The 24,490-nt window shown below is 51.2% G+C and overlaps 1 protein-coding gene across 1 annotated transcript in view; it reads right to left on the bottom strand.

The window, feature by feature from the left end:
• Nucleotides 1–579: 579 nt before the first annotated feature.
• The window catches only part of HSD17B14 (hydroxysteroid 17-beta dehydrogenase 14), a 28,711-nt gene continuing 4,800 nt past the window's right edge, over nucleotides 580–24,490 (bottom strand). Inside the window, exons 5-9 of the mRNA XM_075537093.1 lie at nucleotides 19,552–19,643; nucleotides 1,717–1,821; nucleotides 1,347–1,414; nucleotides 856–952; nucleotides 580–753 (exon numbers count right to left, since the gene is read on the bottom strand). Of these exons, the coding sequence (XP_075393208.1) occupies nucleotides 580–753; nucleotides 856–952; nucleotides 1,347–1,414; nucleotides 1,717–1,821; nucleotides 19,552–19,643 (536 nt within the window). The remainder of the gene's footprint in view (nucleotides 754–855; nucleotides 953–1,346; nucleotides 1,415–1,716; nucleotides 1,822–19,551; nucleotides 19,644–24,490) is intronic.

Raw genomic sequence — 24,490 nt, 5'->3', positions numbered from 1 at the left:
CCGCCAAGGCCTATCAGGGACTGCCGCACACCCCCTCGCCGCGGCCAATCCGCTGCCGCCCTGCGGCCCCACCCCCGCACGCGGGCCAGGCCGGGACCCCGCGCCCCACTTGGAGGCTGCGACGTCTGCAAGCGCCCAGCTCCTCCTTTCTCAAGACCCAGCGGCGCGGGTCTCAGCCCACCTCCCCCCTCGGGCATGGGACTATGGCGCCCTCCTCCTTCAGACCCAGGAATCGGGGGGCCCCAAGCACCCCCTCCCTCAGATCCATGAGTCCCAGCCCCCGGACCCCTGCACGCCCCGCACACCCCTTCTACCCAGGCCAGTAATGCCTGCTCTCCCCACAGAGCCCGGAATGAAGGCAACGCCGGCTTTCCCTCCTCTATTATCTCCCAATTAGCGCTTAATTCCGTCTCCCTTGCGGGCCTTTTAATCAACGCTCAGACAAGGCAGCCGCTCAGCTTCCCGCCGCCCCGCCCCCTCCCCGCCCCGCCCCTCGCTCGCCCCGCCCCTCCGGCGTCTGCCCCGAGGCCTGCCGGGAGTTGTAGTCCTCCCGGGCCCGGGGAGCAGCCAGGCAGAGCATCAGGAGGCGTCCGGGAGCACTTTCACGGGGGTCCCGGGGCTCGCCTTTCGCCCGGTGCCCAGCTCTGCACCCCCAGTCACGAACAGCTCGATGCCGGTGCAGAAGCTGGCTTCGGCGGCCAGGAACACGGCGGCGGCCGCCACCTCGGCAGGCTGGCCCATGCGGCCCAGGGGCTGGGGAGAGAGGCAGTAGAATGGTGACCAGGCCAGGCGACCAGGAGTGATGGCCGGCCAGCCCACTCACCCCCTATACACCCCCACCCGTCCCGCTCCTACCTGGGCCAGCGTGCCTTCTTTGATTTCGGCCTCGGGATCCGGAGCCGAGGCCGCCAGCTGCTGCCACATTGGCGTCCAGATGTTCCCAGGGGAGATGCTGTGGGGGGTGGGGGTGGGGGTGGGGGAGAAAAGATCACCAGGGAATTTTTCCCCCGAGTCTGGATTCTTGGAGGGGAGGGGGGTCTTCTGATCGATTCACACTACAAGTGGCTTTGAACACCATTCGTTTCAGACAAGGAACACGTTGCCAAACGTGGCGGGGGTAAAATCAAGAAGCTCCTGACACCTTGCACCCCACCATGTTACAGAAGCGAATAAGCACAGACCCGCTGTTGAGGGTGCGGGAACGAACATTTGGGGTGGGTTTGAACAGCCATCCCTTGAGTTGGTGGTTAGCAGGGAAGCCCTGGGTGTCACCCAGGGGCCTGACTCACACCCAGTCCTCCTGCTTCCCCCCAGGAGCGTCCTGGCCTCTGCAGGGGGGAACTCACCAGTTGACCCGGACGCCATGTTGACTCTCATCCAGAGCTAAGGCCTTGGTCATGGATGTGACAGCCCCCTGCGGAGAAGGGAGACCAAGGGAGTTGAGATGGTGGCAGGAGGGACTCGTGTCCCCTCCTCCCAGCCTCAGGGTCCACGTGGCCAAGCACACTCTTTCCTACAGGTGGGTCTCCTTTGGATGCAGGAGACTTGGTGTGTGTAGGGTGCAGCTTGGTGCTTAACTTTCGCCCAGGTCCTCTGGGAGAAATCTGGGACTCAGAGGGACGACGCCCTGGCCCTGATTCTACAGGCCCAGGTGTCAACAGGGAGGCCCACAGGAGGCTGGGGTGGGGGTGGGGGGGGTAGAGGGGGCTGGGTTACCTTGGAGGCCGCGTAGGGAACTGCCTGCTTCTGGCCGATCGCTCCCGCCAGGCTGGCGATGTTGATGATATTCCCTTTGGTCTTCCGCAGGTAAGGAAGGGCAAGCTGGTGGAGGGGGGGGGGGGTGATGAAGGAATAAGTTAGCCCCAGGTCCTTGCTGGTGTGTCCCTTCCCTGCCCCTGCATTCCTGAAATACAGGCACATGTGACCATGTTCTGGGGACATGCTCCTAGTTGGTACGGGCATCTCTTAGGGACAGGATGGGACCCGGAGCTCTACCGTGTCAGCTTTTCCCAAAGGCTCCTCTGCTGGGTATCTGCTCCACCATCTCTCCTTCGGGGTCTTTATCTCCCCGACCTCTATGGATTTCGGTCCTCCTCTCTCTGAGTCTGTCCTCTCTGATCTCCGTCCCCCCTTGCTTTCTGGGTCTCTGTCCTCTCTCTTTGACCTCTGACCCTCTCTCTCTCTCTTTGGGTCTCCACCCCCCTCTCTCTGGGTCTCTGTCCCTCTTTGGGTCTTTGCCCTGCCCCCTTATAGGTCTCTATTCCTTTCTCTCTGGGTCTCTGTCTCCTGTCTCTCTGTCCCCCCTTCCCTCTGAATTTTTCTCTCTCTCTCTCTGGGTCTCTGTCCCCCTCTCTCTGGGTCTCTGTCCCCCTCTCTCTGAGTTTATCTCCCCCTCTCTCTTGGTCTCTCCATTTCCCAACCCTTGTCCCCAGCAGCAGGACTAGGAAATGAAGGCTCTGCAAACACGGAGGACTGCAGGGCACGTGTGCTTATCCATGCATAGATGTCCAGTCCTCTAAGGTTCCCTCCGCCCTCGGAGGTGAGGGTGTGGGAGTCCCCCACAAAACACACCTCATTTTCTGCCAGCCTCCCCTCTGAACCTCCCTCCAGGTCCCTAAATTCTCTCTGTTCTCGTCTTTCTTTTGCCTGTGCACACGACAGTGAAGACAGTCCGATGCTCCGCTTCCATCCTTTTACTCAGGCTAGGCAGCCACGCTGCTGCTGGGTCAGGCGCCGACTCAACAACCACCTACTGCCAGCAAGTGGGTTCTGACCGACCCATAAGGACCGCCCCCGCCCCTGTAGGCTAAGTCAGCATAGAACACCCCTTTTAATATATACAATATTTTATTGACATTTCTTACTCCTTCCAATAGATCCCTTCCCATACAGTTCTGTTGTTCAGTCGCATCGGATAGGGTTACACAAACACCCATGCTATCAAACCCCCCCCCCACACACTCACTCACTTCCCCTACCCTCCGGGAACCCTTACTCCTGTCACTGTCTGGGGTGGGGGTGCGGGGGTCCTCTATCTTGTCTGCCAGGCACCGAGCGATCTTAAATGTACAAAGGAACATAAGCAAGTCTAACACGACCAACGGGGTCTATCACGCGCGGGCCATCATAGTGACGGAGGGAATCCTCAAGAACCAGAGGAAGAGTTATGTGGCTCATTGCTGCACAGCACCCTGCAGTCATCCCCCCCCCCCCCCCACTCCCGGCCAGAACTCTTGATGGGAGAAGAAAGTCTCATCCTTGTAGGGGGAGAGCAGTTACCGCCACCACCCCCTTCCAACTCCTAACCTTGGAGATTAGCAGCCCCACCCACACCCGGGCGGAGGGGGGACCTGCTCCTTCCAGTTCCTGCCAGTAAAGATTAAGGACCTTGGGCCAGCCAGCCACCCAGGGGTTCTTGAGGCAGGGATCCCAATAAATTCCCTCTCCAGCTCCCCACTGCCGGCGAGTGCATTCTGCCTCACAGTGACCCGACCTAACAGAGGAGAAATGACCCCCACAGGGTTTCCAAGACCCAATGGACGGCAGACTTTCCTCCTCTTTCTCCGGAGAAGGCTGGTGGATTCAAACTTCTGACCTCTCGGTTGTCAGCCCAGCACTTAACCCACTGTGCCACCAGGACCCCTGCCCCTGGGTCCACCCCCTCCGAAACAACCCCCACCGTGTTTCTTAGTCGCTCGATGTGGTGCAGTTTGTGGTTTACCCAGCATTCCACCCACCTCAGGAGCTCTGGTGGAGTAGGGGTTAAAGTACTCGGGATGGTGGGTCCAGAGGGAGGAGGGAGGGCGGGCAGATAAGCTTCCAGTGGGTCCTGGGTGGAGCTAGGTGACCTTGGAGCAAGGAGATGCTAAAGGAGTTCCTGGGAGGGTCAGTCCAGGTAGGGGCTCTTTGAACCACCTGGACCGCTCAGGTGAGTTGGAGGGAGGGATTTCTGTCCTCTATCTGTCTTCTCAGAGATGCCCTCCCCCCCTCCTTCCCCAGCAACCTCCCCACACTCCCCCCTTCATTTCTCCTCTAGATCCTCATAGCTACCTGCCCAGCTACTCATTAACTCCCTGCCCACCTCCACAGGTCCACGTGACGTCCCCAGGGCTCGGGCACGGTTTGGTGAACCAGCCGTACAGTTGACGCTTAAGAAATATTTGTCTTCCGTTCTCTCCTTGCCGCCCTCCCACACATTCCTGGAAGGTCTCTCCTCTGCCAAGGTCACCCCCAGTCTCCCACAAAGTCCCACTAGAGCAGTGGTTCCCAACCTTCCTCATGCCTCGATCCTTTCATACAGTTCCTCATGTGGTGGTGACCCCCCCCCAACCATAACATTATTTTCGTTGCTACTTCATCGCTGTCATTTTGCTACTGTGATGAATCGCCATGTAAATTATCTGATAGGCAGGATGTGACTTCGTTGCTACCAGTTGAACAGAATAAAAGCATCGTGATTCGTCACAAAAACAATATGCCATTATAGGTTGTGAAATAATTAGTTCTAATGACAAATCAATGAAATTTTGTCTTGAAGCATCGTGTCGCATGGGTAATAACAGTCTTCACAACCGGCACTCGTAGGGGGCGTGTATCTGCCTGTGGGCGGACCGCCTGGAGACGGATAGAGTAGCGGTGTCTCGGTTCCTAAGACCATCGGAAATATGTGCTTTTGGTGGTCTTGGGCGACCCCTGTGAAAGGGTCAAGGGGTCGCGACCCACAGGTTGAGAACCACTGCACTAGAGCCTACCTGCCTGCTCTCCCTCCCTGGCCTACTCCCTCCCGCCCTTTCTCAGACACCAACCCACCCCTGCTATCCTGAAGTCTCTCCCTTTTCACTCTGGCCTGCACCCCTTTCCCCTAAACGATGGGGTCCCTGGACCAATATGGGGGACACTTCCGCCGCCTCCAACTTGGTTTTGTTTCCCACCAACCAAACCCTTTTGCCATCAAGTGGATTCGGACTCATGGCGAGCCCACGGGGTACAGGGTAGACAGTGCCCCCGCAGCGTGGCCGTGGCTGTGGGCTTCGTGGTGGATACCAAGAATGGCAGGCCTGACCCAGAGCCTCCGCAGCGCTCTCCTGGGCAAGCGGAAGCTGGAAGAATACACCCACTGTCCTGCAGTCTATTCTGATGTCCACCCCAAGGGGGCAGAAGAGAAGGACGGTCCCTGGGGCTTTTCGAGAGTGTAACTTTTTTTTTTTAAGGATTAGATCATATTAGTCTAAAGACAAATAATGTGTGAGATGGAGAAGACACCCCCCACCCCCCCATCAGTATTCAAAAAACCAGAAAAGTCACAGAACATTAAAGAGATACTTGCACCCAGATCAAATGCTGGTCCCGTCTACAGGGAGGTCCACTGGCCCAGTATGGAATTCCGTCCAGCACCCTGAAGATGACCATGGCCTCTCCCTGATGACGGGAAGGCTGTTGGAGAAGCTTGCCTGTGGCTAGAGCGGATCTGCCAGTCTGAGGAGATACTCTGTGGAGGGGTCTGGGGATCCCACCGTCCCCCGTCCCCCGCTGCCTTCTCCAAACCGGGTGTGAGCCTGTCACTCCTGCTGAGAGTAGATAGCTATCTTTCTCCCACAGAGCGGCCGCCGGCTCTCACTGCTGACCTCTGGGTTCAGAGCCCAATGGGTCACCACCACGACACCCCCAGGGCACTGAGGGAACGGGTGCCTTCGAATGATGGTGTTGAAGACAGTGAACAACAAGCCCATCTGTCTGTCGTGACAAAGCCCAGCCAGTAAGCTCCTTACAAGAAAGGACAAGGAGACGGCCTCTCCTGCACCCTGAACCTATGAGTCGGGAAGGGCCAGTCCCTGGCGCAGGACATCAATCAGAGGGTCAATGGAAGAAGAAAAAAAAAAAAAACCAGATCCCTCAAGGAGACCAACAAACCAGCCAGAGGCTCCCCAAGTGGACCAAACTAGAACAAGGATGAAGAAGATGGTCAGGACCCAACAGTGGTTCCGATAGGTAGCCAGATTCAGGGACAAGGAGGGTTGGTTGTCCCTGTCATGCCTGGAGGGAAATCAGGCGACCACGAAACACCTATCAAGACCTTAACTGAGTATCCTCGAAGGCAAGCCCCCAGCCAGGTGGGAGGCACACCTGGGAGGACCAACCTGGGGGTGGGGAGAACATCACCCAGGTGGGCTCAACCCAGCCAATGAGGTCAACCAATACCTTCGACCCTGCCTCCCCCAGCCAGGGAGTGAGCCAGGATAAAGACAGGCACGCTCTGGGATTTCCTCTTAGTCTCTTTGACCCTGCTCCTGGACAGAGGCAGGTGGGAGGGTGGAGGACACACAGCCACCACTGCCTGGATGTGTCCCCTCAGGCCCAGCTCAGGGCCTGTGTGGGACCTACAGCCGCTCCCTTTCCCCAGGGCTCTCTCCGGCCCCAGTCCTCCTTCCCTTTTCTCCCTCAACCCCTGAGCCCCTGGGATCCCTCCCCCAGTTCTGCACGCGGGGGGTGCGTTGTATCAGGAGGTTGCGGTGACCAGTTGTGAGCCCCAGCGCAGTTTCTCTGAAATAGCGCGGACTCTTTTGAGACTGTGAAGCCTGAAACCTGTCCCGTCCTTCATCAAAGCCCACTCAGAGGACAAGAGGGGCTTCGCTGTGAATTCTTTCTCTTGTGAAGCCAAGAGCCGAGGTATCATCCAGTCCAGAAACCTTACAGCAGAGGTCCTCAAACTTTTTAAACAGGGCCAGTTCACTGTCCCTCAGACCCATTGGAGGGTCGGACTATAGTTTTAAAAAAAAACTATGAACAAATTCCTATGCACACTGCACATATCTTATTTTGAAGTAAGAAAACAAACGGGGCAAAAACACTCAGTGGCCATCCATCCATCCATCCATCCATCCATCCATCCATCCATCCATTGTATCAAGCACATTGGTACCTAGGTTGCCATCATCCTTTTCAAAACATTTTCTTTCCACTTAAGCCCTTGAGATCAGCTCCTCATTTCCCACCTCCCCCATCTTCCCATAAATCAGTTTTATAAATGGGTGTTTTTCACAAGAACAAAAGAAATCAGAAACAACCACAAAGAAATTCAGCCTGGCAACCCCTCTGGGGTCCGTGTTGCAACCAGCCACGTGGGCGGCGCGGAGTTGCAATCCACTTGGTGGCACCCAACCCCCTCCACAGCCCTTCCTTTGTGGCACTGAGTTCCACCTGAGGAAATTGAGACGTCCAAGTGGGGGAAGGGAGGAAGGAGGAGGGGTGGATGTCCTCACCCCCATATCAGAGAGAGGTGACCCCAGGACCTTAGCACACTCAGCCCTAGGTGAGGGACAGGCCCTGTCTGACTTCCTCACTCCCACCCTGCCCACTAGGGCCTCCAGGGAAATCTCAGCTCTTCCCTTCAGCCAAGGGATGTCATACGGATCTCAAACTGAGTGAGCTAGCTCGGGCACAAGAATCCCTTCCAGGCCAAGGTTCAGGACAGCTCCCAGCGCCTCAAGGTGAGGGCGCAGCACTCCGGGCTCTGTGGGCAGGGAGGCAACTGTTCTGGGAACCAGGAGCTGCTCTTACCCCTGTTTGACAGATGGGGGGACTGGAAGCAGGAAGGGTGAGACGCCACAATCCTCCAGCCCCTGAACGCCCAAGTAAGGCTACCTGCCTTAGGAGCCACTCCTAAGGGAGAGGGTCAATCTCAACTCACGCACGCTGCCTCCATGTAGATTCTGACGCTCAGCCATTCGGTAGGTCAGGGTGGAACCGTCCTTGTGAGTATCCGAGACGAACCCTGTCTTTCTCGCTAGGAGCCACTGGGGGTTCCCAAACCTGACCTCCCCGTGAGACAGATGCATAACCGATGCATACAGCGGAGCAGGGTCAGGTAGCCCAGTAGGGACCGGCTGGGGCTGGGCTGTAGTCATGAATTAGGGCCTTTGGAGAAAGGGAGAACTGATCGCACCCCAGGGGGTCAAACAACAGAAACATGGGTGAAGGGGGACAGCGGTCGGTGTAAGACACGAAATAATAATTTATAAATTATCAAGGGTTCAGGAGGAAGCGAGGGAGAGTGTGGGAGGGAGGGGGAAACATGAGGAGCTGATACCAAGGGCTCAAGTAGAAAGGAAATGTTTTGAAAAGGATGATGGCAACATAAGTACAAATGTGCTTGACGTTATGGATGATATATGGATTGAGGTAAGAACTGTAAGAACCCCCAGTAAAATAATTTGTATATATTTTAGATGGAGCACAGCTCCACGCTGGACACTGGGGTGGCCCGAGGTCCAAATCAACCTCACGTCAAAGGTGACCGATTTGGGTCCATTCCACCCACGGCAGCGCCATTGAGAGGCCAAAGGCAGAAGCCACCACGGGTCCACCCACAGGGGAGCGGAAGCAGCAAACGGAGTTCTTCTCCACAATGGGGTCCAGAGAAATGCAGCCCCGGCCTGCGCCCCAATAAGGATGCTCTTGACGCTGAGTGACATCCTCGTTTTAATATTTCCTAAATGAGGAGCTGATGCCAGGGGCTTAAGTAGAGAGCACATGTTTTGAGAATGATGAGGGCAATGAATGTACAAATGTGCTTTACACAATTGATGTATGTATGGATTGTGATAAGAGTTGTATGAGCCCCTAATAAAATGATTAAAAATATATATTTCCTGCTTTCTTTTCTATTGAGGTTTTTATCTGTTTCACTTTGTTATTCTTGTTAGGTTTTTGTTGGTTTTATAAACATTTTTCTGTGTATGAAATCCAGCAGAGGTAAATCTAATGGTTCCTTTGGGGTGGGGGTAGGGGTGTGTGTGGCCCTGGTGGTGTAGTGGTTATGCGTTGGGCTGCGATCCAAGTGGTCAGCAGTTCGGAACCACCAGCAGCTCCTTAGGAGAAAGACTGGGCTTTCTCCTTCCGGAAATAGTTACAGCCTTGCAAACCCACAGGGGGTCACTGAGTCAGCAACAACTTGATGGCAGTTTGGTTTCCTGATTTGGGGAGATGGCAGGGGAGAATGGGGGAAATGGAGAACTCATAAAAGTGAGTACAAGAATGTTCTAAAAACCATGTGGTAAAAAAAAAAAACCATTGTGGTGATGATTGTAAAGTTCTTCCTGATGTAGTTGGATTAATAATTGCATGATATGTGAATTATATGCCAATAGAAAAAACTAGATTATGTAACCATAAAAAAGAGCAAGGACACTGAGCCATCTAAGTGAGGCAACGACTAACTCCGAAGTGTGTGATACAAGGACTGTAAATAATAAAATCCAAATCCGAAGGAGGAAACTGTATCAGAGATTAAATTCTGAACACCAGCCTTGCAGAAGGCTCTGGATGACAGAGGAAGCCCAAAGTTGACTTGGAGAGCTGGGGGAGAAAGCAACTGGACCAAAGGGTCTGGGGGGACTTAGGGAGAGAGGTGGAGTGGGGAAGAGAGTGGTGAGCAAACAATGCCATAGACAGGGGAACAACTAGGGAATTAAAATCAACAACAAGGCAAGGAGGATGTAAAGATCCTGGGGGTGTTGGAGCAACAGCAGTCTAGCTGAGAAGAAATACTAAGAGGCAGAAGAAGGGCGAGTGTGATGGTGGGAAAGGAGGAAGGTAAAAGGAAACAGAGGAAAGATCTAGGAAGAAAAGCTATGGATAGAGGTGTAAACATAGATGTGCACTTATGAAAATATGTTAATTCATTAAAATAGAGGTATTGGCATAGGTACATGCATTTATATGGCAATACATTGAGGAAGTGGACAGACTTTGAGGCTCTGCTGAAGCCCCCCTCAACGCAAGAGCATTTTGTTCTGAAAAACTGGCATTCTGTGACGCTCACCCTCCCAACATGATCTCTGAAGACAAAATGGTGAATGTGGTGAAAAAGCGGATGGTGTCCGGCTATCAAAAGATACAGCATCTGAGATCTTAAAGGCTCTGTGTTAAACAAGTGGCCATCTAGCAGAGAAGCAACAAGCCCATATGGAAGAAGCACACCAGCCTGTTCGGAGATCAGGTACCAGGCATCAGAAGACCCAAAACAAACAACAACAACAAAATATTGTTGAGAACGAGGGGGATCAGGCCAGACACCCCAAAACTCATCTGTAGCCAGTGGGACATCCCCTCACAGAAGGGGTGAGTCCACCAGGGTGCAGTATAGCACTGATGAAACACACAATATTCCTCTGGTTCCTTGAGGCTTCCTCACCCCCAAGATCATAACCCCAATCCTGCCTTTCACTGTGTGCTAGACAAGAGCATGGACACAGGTACAGGTAAGAGCTCAGGACACGGAATCCAGGTCAGATAAAGCCCTGAGGAACACAAATGTGAGTAGCAATACCAGGGAGGGTAGGGGGAAGCTGGGGAGAGGAGGGGGGAAGTAACCAAGGGAGAAGGGAGACAGCAGTCGATGTAAGATATGAAATTAATAATTTATAATTTATCAAGGGGTCATGAGGGTGGGAGGGAAGGGGGGAGGGTAAAAAGAGGAACTGATCCCAAGGGTTCAAGTAGAAAGAAAATGTTTAGAAAATAATGATGGCAACATATGTACAAATTTGTTTGATACAATTGATGTACTCATTGTTATAAGAGCTGCCAGAGTCCCCAACAAAATGATCTTTAAAAAAAATTCATGCCCCCCCCCAAAATCATTTCCAGGGTCCCCACATGGATAGTCAGGAAGATGAACAGCCTTGCTATCAGACTGAGAGCCTTGTAAAGTTGATTGTAAGGGATGCAGTTAAGTTAAAATGTAACACCTGATCCTCTCTCTGATCGCACTTCTGACTCCTGTTAAAATTGTTTCCGTTTTTAATTTGTTCTGCTTTCTTTTAGAGGGACAAAGTTTTTCTGTTTCGTCTTTTGATAGAGGGGGGTAACAAAGTCAGTCTGTCCCTAATCAAATACTGGAAATGCAATAGCACCCCTGGCAGGATAAAAAAAAATCCTTTTCTACGTAAACCAGTGAGGATGTTCAAATTCAGCAAGTTTGGGCAAAGAACCAGCAAGGCCATGTGGATAAGCAATGGAGCTGAGACCTCAGGGAGGGGCAGGCCCAAGGCTGCCTCCTTGTTTCCTGTGATTGATCCAGACCTTGTTTGTCCCATGGATACAATCTTTGTTCATGGACACAAACCTGCTAAACATTCTCTTGTGCTTGGAGTGTGAGGTGGATTCGCACCAGAATGTTGAAGCGTTTGGAGGTACACAATGCAGCAGTGGTCTTGCAGAAGTAAACTTAGGAGTTCTTAAATCTTTTGTCTCAAACAGTGAGTGACAGGCATCCGGGCCTTATCTGCTGCCAACAAAATGACCATCTACGGCAGCGTGGGACTGCCCCCAAGGGGTCTCTTTCTCCCACATAGCAACTGCTGAGGTCAAACTCAGGGCAACCCTAAGTCTCTAAGAGAGACTCCTGCTGGGCATAGAACGATTCATTAATGGTCACAAGCTGGGCTGCCATCGCAGTGGTCAGCAGGTTCGAACCACCAGCTGCTCTGCAGGAATAAGCCTGGGCTTCCGACCACAGAGGGGGCTGGTGGCTTTGAACCGAGGACCTTGCGCATCACAGTTCAACGCATAACCACTGTCCTACCGGGGCTCCCTAAAACAGTGTGTTCTTTGAGGCGGCACGGATCAGGGAAGGCTTTTACCGGAAGGCTTCTTAATCCAAGAAAAGAGGATGAGTGAAAGGCGCGTGGGGGTGAGCAGGTGTGGCGGCAGGCGGGAGCTGATGGAGACATCACTTTTCAGTGTCCTAGAACTGGTTCTGGGACTGGTTCTCTGGCCTGGAGGCTGGAGCAGCCTGCAGAGGTGTCGGCCGCCCTCTGGCGTCCGCAGGGGGCACCCACAGGGAGGTCCGAGAGAGGAGGCTTGTAGAGCATTCGGTTCTCAACCTGGGGGTCGCGACCATTTGGGGGATCGAGGGACCCTTTCACAGGGGTCGCCTAAGGCCGTCGGAAAACAAATCTTTCCCATGGTCTTAAGAAACGAGACACCCCCCACCCCCGCTATCCGTTCTCCAGGTGGGTCTGCCCACATGCAGGTACGCCCAACTATGAGTCCCCCAGCACAAAGACTGGGACCCCATGCCGCAAGACACATGTCATTGATCTGTCATTAGAAATAAATATTTCGGGAAGAACTGGAGGAAATCATTCTAATCGAAGTAAGTCAGGCACAAAAGGACAAGTACAACATGAGCCCGCTGAGGTAAGTATTAAAAAAAAAATGCAAAGTGGCATAGGGGAAAAAGCTACTATATACAAACATTTTTAGGGTGAAGACTGTGTAGTATGGCAGAGACCAGACCAAAACCAGGGATGCACATGGTAGACAACTGGGGAGGAGGAGGGGAAAGGAAAACAAAAGGATGAATATAAGGAAGAAAAGGGTAGTGGGGTCATGGGGCACTAACCCACCCAAGGGGAGGGTATTGTTTATATCTCCACAGGGAAAGTGGGACCAGACTTCAACCCAGTGCTGCAAGGTGTGAATGCAATATCCCGGCGTGGAGTAGGGAACCAGTGGAGAGGTCTGGGAGGCTGGCCCCAGCACCCAAAATTAAGTGGATTCCTGCCCCTCCCCCAAGAAGAATTTGTTTCAAAGGACGACATTGACTCTGCAGCCCCGGGAGATGGACATATCTGATCAGAGCACACGGGACCAGATGAAGAGGGAGGAGGAGAGAGTGGAGCACAGCCTGGCCCACCAGGCCATGAGGATGATGTTCCTAAGTAGAGCAGCCAGTCCACAGAGAGAACAACATGGCTGGCTGCACTATGAGACATGATGCCCCTCAGTGACCAAGGGCGATACAGGGGACAGCACCGGAGACACAGTGTGCGAATTGCACCTGACCTGATCCCACCACACCGAGGCAAAGCACGGGGGGAGTGCAGCGGAACAGCAAGGGAATGGAGTGGCAAGGTCCCCAGGGAATGCTGAAAGTGGACTTTGGGGCCAGGGCGTGGTGCCCCAACAGACTGGACTGGAAAACACTCCTAAAGGCCAACAAACGATCCTTGAACTAAAAAAAGAAAGAAATATTTCGCAATATATAATGACAGATTGTTTTGGGGGATTACTCAGTATGCTTTCATGATGTTCCATTTGTAACCATGAAAATAGATCCAGTCGATCAGCAACACACAGTGATGAAGTCACCACAGAAATAATGTTATGGTTGCGGGGGTCACCAGCACAGGTGGAACTGTCTGAAAGGGTCTCGGCATGAGGAAGGTAGAGAACCAGGGGTTCAGACAGCAGCGATTGAGAGAAGAGCTCAGACTGCAGGCCTCATTGGAAGACACAGGTCTTTAGGGCTACAATGTAAGCACAGATGGAGAAAGAGAAAAGGTTCGGGCTGCCATCCACTGGGCTGGGAATCGAACCCACGTAGGGACAGACTCCACCGGGCTTCCTAAGCCCGTCATCTTTGCCAGACTAAATTCCCAGGAGCCATGGTGCTGGTGGGAGCCACCAACCTCTGCGTTAGTCATCAAGAGCTTCACCGTTTACACCCCCATAGCTTCCTCTGATCCCCAAATCAACCCTACTGCCGAGTCCGTGCCGACTTCCAGCCACCCTGTAGGACAGGATTGCCAGGTCTCTCTAGTGGGTCAAACGGCGGTTCTTGGCTTCGCAGGAGAAGGAATTCACACCGAAGCCTAGTTTGTCATCCAAGTGCGTTTTTAGGAAGGGTGGGAGGAGTTTCAAGTTTTACGGTCTCAAAAGCCGGCACGCTCTTTCAAGGAATGGTGAGCCTGGCCTCGCGTACTTGGCACATGTTAGCAGGAGAGACCCATCCTTGGAGAAGGGCATCGTGGTTGGTCAATGGAGGGGCGGTGAAAGAGAGAGACTCTTAGGGAGATGGGCAGACAGAGTGTGTGGGATATGGAAAGATAGTTCCCCGGCTCGTCACCCCCAAATACAGATGTCAGACCTAGGACACTGCTTGCAACTAATGGTAAATGATCGTCAAGGTATCTCCCTGAAGACACCAGCCATCCAGAGCAAGCAGACCCTACTGTCTGTCCCACATAGGTGGGGATCGCTCCCTGCTGTTAGGGACAGTGGATGGCTTCCCCCTGAGAGTTCAGGCTAAATCAAGTCTCCAGCTCAAGGGCAATCAAGGTTAGGCCACCATCATGAAGCTAGGGTCCGCCCATCTTGTCACTTGTGTACCCCCAATCCCTACCTTTCCTATTGTGTGTATACCCCTAGACCGCTCCCCTCCCATTACTGTATTACCTATAGCACAACCCCTTCCTGTGACGTATGTCTTTACCTGTAATCAGGGGGTTTGCATGCCCCCAAAAGATATATAAACCTTGGTTAGAAATAAATCTCTCTCTCTCCTGCCCTCTCTGCCCGCGCTGCGTGTATGGACCTGGCTGTGAGATCGTGGCCGTCCAGGAGGTGAGCATGCTACCATGAAATGTGTCTGACTTCTTAATGTTACTCTCTCCCATCTCTCCCTATTCTCGATGACTTTACTATAATCTTTATATATTTTAACCGTACAATTGAGCCTACCGAACGAATGATTAGTTGTGGGGGGCTAACTTCCCCCACAACGGTGGCCGCCACCGTGGGCTCAAGCCCGGAACCACAGTGAGTTTGCCTCAGGACGGGGAGGTGTCTCGCTCTGCGGGACATGCACGAGGTCCCTGTGAGTTGGAATGAACTTGTTGGCAGCCAACCATAGCAACCATCGTGACAAGAGCAGGTTGCCAACTCACGCTCCCTCAGAACGATTGGGTGGGTTCCACCTTTGGGGCAAGCAGCTGGCCGCCTGGGTTCACTAGTGTAATTGCATCTGCCGCTACAACCCTGTGTCCCCACCAGGCCCCACGCACAACCGGCAGGGCTTGGAGACATCTTTAGGGAGGGGACACCGTTCCACCCATCACAGATCGCCAGACCCACGTGTTTCCTGTCCCTCCGTTTGTTTCAGAGCTCGGCACTGGTTCGCTCCAGTTCCCCTCCCGGCTGAGAATTTTCCTGTCCACCCCTGGTATACTGAGATTGGCCTGGGGATGTGGATAAACTGTAGGCTGAGGTTCAGCGTATCGTATCTTGGGTGCACAGGTAAACAAACCCCCAGCAGGGGGTGGGGCTGGAAGGAACCTATGCCAAACCCGGGTTTGGTGTGTGTCAGAGGAAGTCAGCCTCCAACAACTCATCACGGGTTTGGTGAGCTCCATTGTACGGTTAGAATGTATAAAGATGATAGTAAAGTCGCAGAGGGTGAGAAAGACAGTACAATAAAGGAATCAGAGACATTTGATGGTAGATGCTCACCTCAGCCCCTCAAGGATCCATGGGGAACTGGGACAAGGAAGAGAGATCCTTTACTATCCTGGGACATCTATAGGGAGCCATAAAACATGCATCTTCAGTAATTACATGCGTCACAAGGTGGGTGGGATCTACATTAAGGTCCCGGAGCTCACAGGTGAGGAAACCTCACACCTGCATTGGGGGAAGGTGCAAGGCAGGTTGGGTGTCATGCGGGGAAGACAGAGCAAAAGGATCATGTCTGCTTGTGTAGGGAGATAGAATCAACCATGTGCTCACTTTAAGGCAGCACAGCTGTCAGGGTACAGTCTTTGGGAGTGCTACTTAAAACAGGATCATGTACTCGAACTTGACCTCTAACTTACCAAAGTGGTGGCTTTCCTACCGTGGAGTACCAGCTTTCCAGATTCCCTCTGGGATACCTTAGGGAATACAGTCCTCGTCCTATCTCCCTCAGTGTTCGTTTCCTACCAGTGGGTGTGCTTGTGTCAAAAGAGGTCTGCTCTTTGGGGATGCCAGTCAAACCACCGGCTGTCCAGTCCATCCAGGACTCTAGCGAGCCTACAGGACGGACGACAATGGCCCCGTGTCCTCCCGAGGCTGCGTCTTCACCAAGCAGACACCTCCCTTACTCGGCTGCTGGCTTTCAGCCTCTGACCACCTTTTGGCTAGCAGTCACGTGTCCTTGTCCGGTGTCATTCGATCTCTTGACTGTGGTTTCCGCGAGCCTTGATCATGGAGTACCAGTGGTGAAGAGGTTTCACATTGGACCACTAAGCCTCAAGGTTGGTGGTTCTGAACCACCAGCTGCTCCGAGGGAGCAAGAAGAGGCTTTCTACTCCCTGAACAAGTTACAGCTTGGAAAAGCACAGGGACAGCTCTACTCCGTCCTAGAGGGTCAGGAGCCGGAATCGACTCAACGGTGTCCATGAAGATGCCCGTGGTAGAGGGAGGGGGGAAATGAGGAATGGGTACCAAGGGCTCAAACAGCAAGTCCATGCTCAGAGAATGAAGATCGTAGCATATGTACAAATGTGCTCGAAGCAGTCGATGGATGGAATGTGATAGGAGCCGTACGCGCCCCCCAAAAATGATTTTTTAAATGACAGTTTCTTTAAATCATTTTATTGAGGACCCATACAACTCTTATCACAATCCATCCATCCATTGTGTCAGGCATGCTCGGGTATTTGTTGCCACCATCGTTTTCAAAACATTTTCTTTCTACTTGAGCCCTTGGTCTCAGCTTGTTGCTTTATTTTTTAAAGATCATTTTATTGGGGGCTCTTACAACTCTTGTTACAATCCATACATCCATTGTATCCAACATATTAGTACACATATTCCATCGCTATTTCCTAGACATTTACTTTCCATTGGGCCCTTGAGTTCGGCTCCTCTTTTTCTCTCCTTCCCACCTCACCCTCATGACCCCTTGATAGATGATAGATTGTTACTATTTTCCTATCTCACACCGACCACTGACTCTCTTCCCCTCTGCTTTCTGTTGTTCTTCCTCCTGGAGATGGGTGTGTGGTGATGTGCCATTCATTGTGATCGGTTCCCCCTACCCTTTTGGTATCACTACTACCATTCCTGTTCCTGGGTTCCGTGTGTCATGAGCTTTATCTCTTGCCTATATCTATGTACATGCTCCGGTCCAGTCCAGAGTGGGAAGCAGCACTGGAAGCCTCAAGGAGCCAGAGGAATATTGTGTGATCCATCGGTGCTCTACTGCACCCTGGTTGACTCTTCCCTTCCCTGTGACCCCTTTGTGGGGGATTTTCCATTGGTTACAGATGGGCTTTGGGTCTCCGCTTGAGAATGACAGTTTTAGAAAGCTCTGTGGGGCCAGTTTTCCTCGGGGTCACATTGGGCTGCATCAGAATGGACTTAACAACTGGGCGGACCCTCATCCCCTCTGAGCGGCGCCATCATGGAAAGATGAGAACATGAGCTTAATGAAGAAACGGTCACACATCTCATGCCACGGATGGCTTTCGAAGACTTGCTGGTGAGCAAAGAAGTGAGTCAAGCCCAGAAAGACAACCATTGGGGTGGGGGTGGGGGAGCAGAGCTGGTACCAAGGAGTCAAACAGAAAGAGTTTGTTTGTTTGTTTGTTTGTTTGTTTTTCAAACAGAAAGATTTTGAAAACGACAAAGGCAACTTAGGTACAAATGTGCTTGACACAATCACAATGTATGGATGGATGGATGGATGGATGGATGGATGGATGGATGGATGGATGGATGGATAGATGGATGGATATAAGAGCTGTCGGAGTCCCCAATGAAGTGATTTTAAAAAAAAGAAATAAAGACAGAAAGACAATCATTGTATGAGACCCCTGTTGTAGAAGAAAGGAAAAATTAAGAAAGAAAAGGGGAGGAAATGTTTTCCTACCAAAAGAAAAAGAGAAGGTGGAAGTCAAGAAAGAAAGGGAGGGAGGGAGAGAGAGAGAAGGAGGAGAGAAGGCAGGAAAGAAAGAGAAGAAAACAATGTAGATGGAGAAAGACAAAGGAAGAAAGAGGTAGGAAGGAGAGCCCCAGGGAGGAGTTGACTGGGACACCGTCACTGGTGAGACCACAGGATGGGCCACTGCACAACCACAAACAGCAGATCCCGCACCCAAAAGGGGGGAAAGATCGAAAACAAATACAAAGACAAAGGTCACCACCTTCAAAACCCCCCAGATTCCATCCTCTGTCAGATCGAACCACTAGTCTGAGTGGTTACACGGAAAGGCGGGGGAAGGTGAAAGTGACTCACAAGCTAGGTACAAACCAACCAACCAACCAACCAACAAAGCTTGTGGAACTGGAACCTCAAATTCCTTTAAATAAATAAAACCCCCCTAATAAATTGTTAAAATTAAAAAAAAAAAAAAAGAATCCAGGTTAAAACTATAGCTAAAGCCATTATCAAAAACTCATATCAAGTGCAGATTTTTACCATAAACATCAACACTTAGTAGGAAGTAATTTGAAATGGAACCCTTTTATTGCTTACGTTCACAGTATAATAAAATTCTCAATTTGAAAAATAAATAAATAAATAAATAAAACCACTGGGGCAGTTACATCATCTCCAGTCAACCTGAGCGAAGGGGTGGAGTCTAGCCTGTCAATCAGGTCATAGCCAATGAGGCCCCTGTGTGAGCATGAGCTTCTCCTGAGGATTCTGGGAACTCCTGCCTTCCTCCCTGGAGGTGGGACATCCCCTCTCTCTGCTGCATCTTCCTGCTGACAAGACACATGGAGCTACCCTGATAGCAGCCAGAGCCCTGGAGCTGGAGGAGCACAGGGAGCCCCAAGATGCTTCCACCACTACTGGATCCACCAGACTTTCCATCCACTGGCCTGTGATCTTCCTGAATTCGTCATTATTGCATGGCTGTGTACGTCTGAAGAGGAATTTACAGACTGGTATTGGACCTATGGGCTAATATCGGACTTAGGGACTTGATCTGGACTGGGCTGGGATGTTTTCTCAATATACAATTCCCCTTTGATATAAAGCTCTCTCTTACATGTCGGTGAGTGTCCTGGATGTGTTTCTCTAGTCCACCCAGACTAACACAACCACCCTCCAGCCTGGTTGAGACCAGAGGACCCCTCAAGACGATCACCCTGAAGTCACTCTTCAAACCAGGGACCAAACCAACTCCTCGCCCTGAGGTCACTTTGTAGCTAAAGAGCAGATTGGTTCAAAAAAAACACAAAATAAAATCAGGAGCACGCCAAGAATGACTTGAAAGATCAAGACGAGAAAGGTAAGGGGGTAGGGAAGCTAGATGAAGGGAAACAGAACAAGCAGAAAGGAAACCGTGAGGTTGTTCACACCGTAAAGAAAGCAACCCACGGCACCAAACAACCTGTGTTGAAATTGTTGAAGGGGAAACGAGACGTGACGCTTCAAAAAGGGCACAATAAAGTATGATTTTGGAAGAAGAAGAAGAAGAAATAATAATAACCCAGTGGGGCATGTGCCAATAGAGAGATTGGACTGAAGCTGCCACCAGCTAAGGAATGCTGAGGAGCTGCCAGAAGCTGGAAGGGACAAGGCAGACTTCTTCCCTAGAGCTTTCAGAGCACAGTCCTGCTGATGTCCTGACTTCAGACTCCTGACCTCCAGAACCAGGAGCCAATGCACCCCTGTGGTCTTAAGACACTCAGCCTTCCACTGTCCCCAGGTCCTTAGTACACACAGTCCCATTGTCCGAAGGTGGCGCTCACCCCAGTTGGGGCGCCCAGACTCACCTTGGTCAAGGTGTACATCCCCAGCAGGTTCACCTCCAGGAGCTGTCGGAAACCTTGGAGAGAGGTCTCTTCAGGCCACTGCAGGGGTGGATCTAAGAGTGAGAACAGGGCAGAGAGAAGAGGAGAGAGTGAGTGGAGCCTTGTAACCAGAGAAAGGGCGGAAGGGGGCCCAGAGCGACAAGCAGGAGGTGAGAAGGAAGGGAAATAGTGGAGCAGGTAAGACCAGTGTTGGGCTCTCCTCGTCTGGAGCAAAAGAAAAGGGGAAAAAAAAAACAAAGATTCAACAAAGAAACTAGCCCACAGGACTAGCAGCTCATGGGAACCATTGGGACCAGGAGAACTAGATGGTGCCCCACGACTAAGGACTGTTTGGACTGGGAACACAATAGAGGGTCCCTGATCCAAAGAAAGTAAAACATAGAACAAAGCTCAAACTCATTTTTTCTTTCTTTCTTTCTTTTTTTCAAGCCAGGCTTACTAGACTAGCAGAGATTAAAGGAACCCCATGACTGTCACCCTATGATGCCTTTGAACCCAAGGTCACCTTCCAGGCAAATAACACATTGCTCATAAAATGAGCAACATCGCCCACCAGCCAGCTTTAATCCTAAATCAACTTTTATCTTACGCCAACATAGAGATCGTAGGGAGGGGAGGGGCAACTAGATCAATGGAAGCAGAACAACTTGAATGGGAATCATAAGTAAATGCTGGCAGGGGGTGGAAAATGTCACCCACATCCTAGGGCAATCCGTACAAAATTGTTCAGTGGGTGTGGGGAGTGCAGAAAGGTTTTTTTCCCCAGGTTGTACCCCCGTATCATATGCCAAACCTAAGATGCTACTTGCTAACACATGGCCAATGGCTATCCACTTGGTGGTCAGCTCCCTGAGGGTGATCAGCCATCTAGAGCGATCAGACCCTATTGTCTGTCCCACCCTAGTGGATTATTCCCCTAAAGGAGAGCCCAAAGACAAGGTCAAGCCAACTCAAGGAGGTTCAAGGTTAGGTTGCCATCCTGACTTTAGAGTCTGTCCATCTTGACACGTGTATTCCCCTAACACCTCCCCTTCCCATGGCGAGGCCACACCCCTAGCTCGTCCCCTTCCTGTTACCTTTGGGGTTACCTGTAATCAAGGGGTCTTGCACGTCATATATATATGCTGTGATTGGAAATATATTCTCTCTCCCTGGGCGGACCTGGCTGCAGAGATCATGGCATCTTGGAGGTGAGCAATTGCATGCCTTATCTTGTCTGATGTCTCTTTAATTTTACTTCTCAGTGACACAACTCTCCCTTAGACCCCTTCAACTGTGGGAGTTGGAACCCCACAATGAGAACTTCACTTGTGTGAATTTTCCCCTGAAGCACAGCCAAATATCAAACTCACTACCATCGCATCAGTGCCAACTCAGAGCCACTCTATAGGACAGGGTAGAACTGTCCCTGTGAGTTTCTGAGACTGTCAGTCTTTATGGGAGTAGAACACCTTGTCTTTCTCCACCGGAGTGGCTGGTGGTTTCGAACTGCTGACCTTGCACTTAGCAGCCAATGCCTAATCACTACACCATCAGGGCTCCTCACATGAAAATATTATTTTTTAAAATAAAGTCAGATCAGTCCCAGCAGTGCCACGTCCTGGCTGTGTCAATCACCTTGTCTCTCCACCTGCAGAGCTTATAACTGTCACGAATTAATAACTGCACCTGATACTCGATGTCATGCATGTATTTGTGGAGTACATAGTAGGACTTGGGGGAAAGGAGAGTTAAGAATGCCCTACATTCTCCCCAAAAGAACAACAAACAAATCTGTCTCGGAGGAAGACTAGCCAGAATGCTTCCTTAGAAGTGTTTTAGAGGGGGAAAAATAATAAAATAATAAATAATAAAAAAATAAAAATTTTATTTTTAAAAAGTGTTTTAGGAAAAAAAAGAAATCAGAAGGCATATTGCATTGAACAAATCTGCTACACACGACCTCTTTAAAGTATTAAAGAGCAAGCTGTAAGAGCCTCCAATAAAGTGATCTTTTAATAAAATAAATACAAATAAAAATTCAAAATACAGTTTAAAAAGTGTTTTAGGCTGCAAAAGAGACACACTCCTCATGTCAAATATAATCAGAAAAGAACATGTATTAAGTCTTTAAAGACAAGAGGAGACCATCACCAGGTCAATGGCATCCACGGATTCCCAACTGGGAAAGAAGATACATTGGGTGGGGAGGTGGGGGGCAGGAAGAACTGTCACAAAAGTATGATTGGCAGCAGATCAATATGCAGATCACCATGACAGGTGGGACTTGGGACTACAGTATTGCACCGGGCAAGATCAACCACACCACTGTCTTAATAACTAAAGCCTTTATTAAACAGCCGGATCGAGAGCAGGCTAACGCCTGGAGCCCTCTCGATCCAGAACAAAATTCCAAACTTTTCATAGTTCAAAACGGGGAGGGATAGCCTAGCTGTTACATTCGTATCAGGGTAGTGGGGTTATGGGGATCAGCACAGCTCCAGGTGCTAATTCAAGGTCTCACGAGATAGCATACATTTTTTGCTAATTGGGCAGGCAGGGTTTGGAGATGTCACGTGAGCATCAAGGTCTACTTGAGAGGGCCGGTAGAGGGAAGAGAAGGGGGCTAGCTGTTATCAGGGGTTAAGGCCAGTTTGAACAAAAATGGATTTCCTTCGTGTTTGGGAAGGGGCCAGACCAAGGCAGCCCCTTGTACCAGCTTCTGGGGAAGCCAAATGACCTGGCTGAACTTCAAAGCACCTGAACTTCAAAGCACCTGCCTTCAGAGTTTCACAGAGCTTACCTGCCCGGACAGAACAATGCCCCCTCTCCCTAGCATTGTTTCCTAAGAACATGATTCACTGACAGGACATCACCTGCCCCGAAACTTGCCACCGCAACACAAAGCACCTCCCCTCCCCTTACCGGCTCATATGCCTTTAAGCTCGTACCCTATATAAGTCCCGCCCACCCCCGTACCAGGTGTGACTTCCCTGACCTAACTCGTTGGGTCGAGGAATCTGCCTGGGGGCTCAAGATGCCCCCTTCCCCTTCCTTGCTCTCCCTTCCCTCCCTCAATAAAATCCTTTTCTTTCACTTCTTGTTTTTGTCTAAACCCTGTCTCTGTCCTGCCACCCCGTCTCCACCTCTCAATATGTACCTCGCCAGATTGATTGCTATGTACATCGCCAGATTGATTTAAGGGCTTACAAGACTGGTCCAGAGCCTTCCGACCAAGGCAGGCAGGGAAACACTGATAACACATTAACTCACGACTCTTCACCAGGAAGCCCTGGGGACAGTGGTTGGTGAGACATTGGGCTGCTAACCAAACCGTTCAAAACCACCAGCCGCAGGAGAAAGACTGGGCTTTCGACTCTCATAAAGAGAGTTGAGTTAACAGTCTAGGAAAATTCACCAGGGCAGTCCTACCTTGCCCTATAAGCTTGCTACGAGTCGGCATCAACTGGTAAAGTCCGAAGGACAGTGAGTTCCATCCAGGACACACCTAGGCAAGCACTTCAAAGAGAGACTGTCCGTCCTTGGGCTGTCCACTCTCCCGGCACTCTGCCTGAGATCCTCTACATCCTTCTTGAAGAAGCACAGTGCATTCCAAGGAGGCTTCCTCTGTGTGGGGACTCTGCAGATGGAGTTTGGCTGTCTCTTTCTTTTGCAAACCAGGGTGCCCAGAATTTAAACTCTTAACACCGAAGCCAGGTGCTTTGGGCATGGTACCAGGAGGGATCCGGCCCTGGAAAAGGACATCATGCTTGGTAGTGTCCTCAGGACAACAAAGAAGCCCCACGAGGAGATGCGTGCCGGGAGGGCCTGGGAGGAAGCGTAAGCGACTTCATCTGCACACGGGAGACCATGGGGCTTGGAAGACCAACATGTGTAAGTCAGCCTCCGCAGTCCCAAGGCGCCAAAAGCGCACATTCTCTATGACATCTCTTCACATCCACCCTCCACAAATGATAAGCGTCTCCTACAGATGCCTGGCTTCACAGCCAAAGGATCCCTACCTTTAAGAGTATCCGCTGCCTTTGTATTTTATTTTTTTAATCGTTTTATTAGGGGCTCATGCAACTCTTATCACCATCCATGCATCCATCATGTGTGTAAAGCACAGTTGTACATTCATTGCCCTCATCCTTCTCAAAACATCTGCTCTCCATCCAAGCCCCTGGCATCAGCTCCTTATTTTTACCTCTCCCTCCCTCCCTGCTCCCTCTCCCTCACGAACTCTTGATAATATACAAATGATTATTTTGTCATATCTTGCCCTGTCCAACGTCTCCCTTCACCCACTTTTCTGTTGTTCATATTTCATTCTTAAAGGGCTGACTGACACGGTTGGTTTCTAGCTGGCCAGAAGGCTCAGGATATTCAAGATGAACACATTGCCCATTTCATTGTATGTACTAACGAGAGGCTTGCCATGCCCACTACTACAAAGCCTAGTTGTTGAATCCACGCCAGTGTGGGAAACGAACACTGAGAGAGATAGGACAAGGACGAGATTCCCTAACTTATCACAGAGGGAAGCTGGAAAGCTGGTATTCCACGGTAGCAAAGCCTCCGCTTTGGTTAAGTTAGAGGTCAAGTCCAAGTACATGATCCTGCTTTATATATCATTCCCACAGATTCTCCCCTAACAGCGATGCTGCCTTACAGTGAGCACGTGGTGGATTCTATCTCCCTACAGAAACAGACATCTTCCTGCCGTGTCGCCCAGCCCTCCTCATACCTTCCCCCAATGCAGGTGTGAGGTTGCCTCACCTGTGAGCTCAGGGACCTTACTGCAGATTCACCCACCTTGTGACGCACGTAACTGCCGGATATGCATGTCTTCAGGCTCCCTATCCATGTCCCAAGAGAGTAAAAATGCTCTCTTCTCCCACCTCCATGTGGACCATGGAGG

The sequence above is a fragment of the Tenrec ecaudatus genome, chromosome 18 (assembly GCF_050624435.1).
Source record: "Tenrec ecaudatus isolate mTenEca1 chromosome 18, mTenEca1.hap1, whole genome shotgun sequence".
Taxonomy (NCBI): domain Eukaryota; kingdom Metazoa; phylum Chordata; class Mammalia; order Afrosoricida; family Tenrecidae; genus Tenrec; species Tenrec ecaudatus.
The sequence above is the reverse complement of the archived record's forward strand: the minus strand, read 5'-3'. Positions and strand labels throughout refer to the sequence as shown.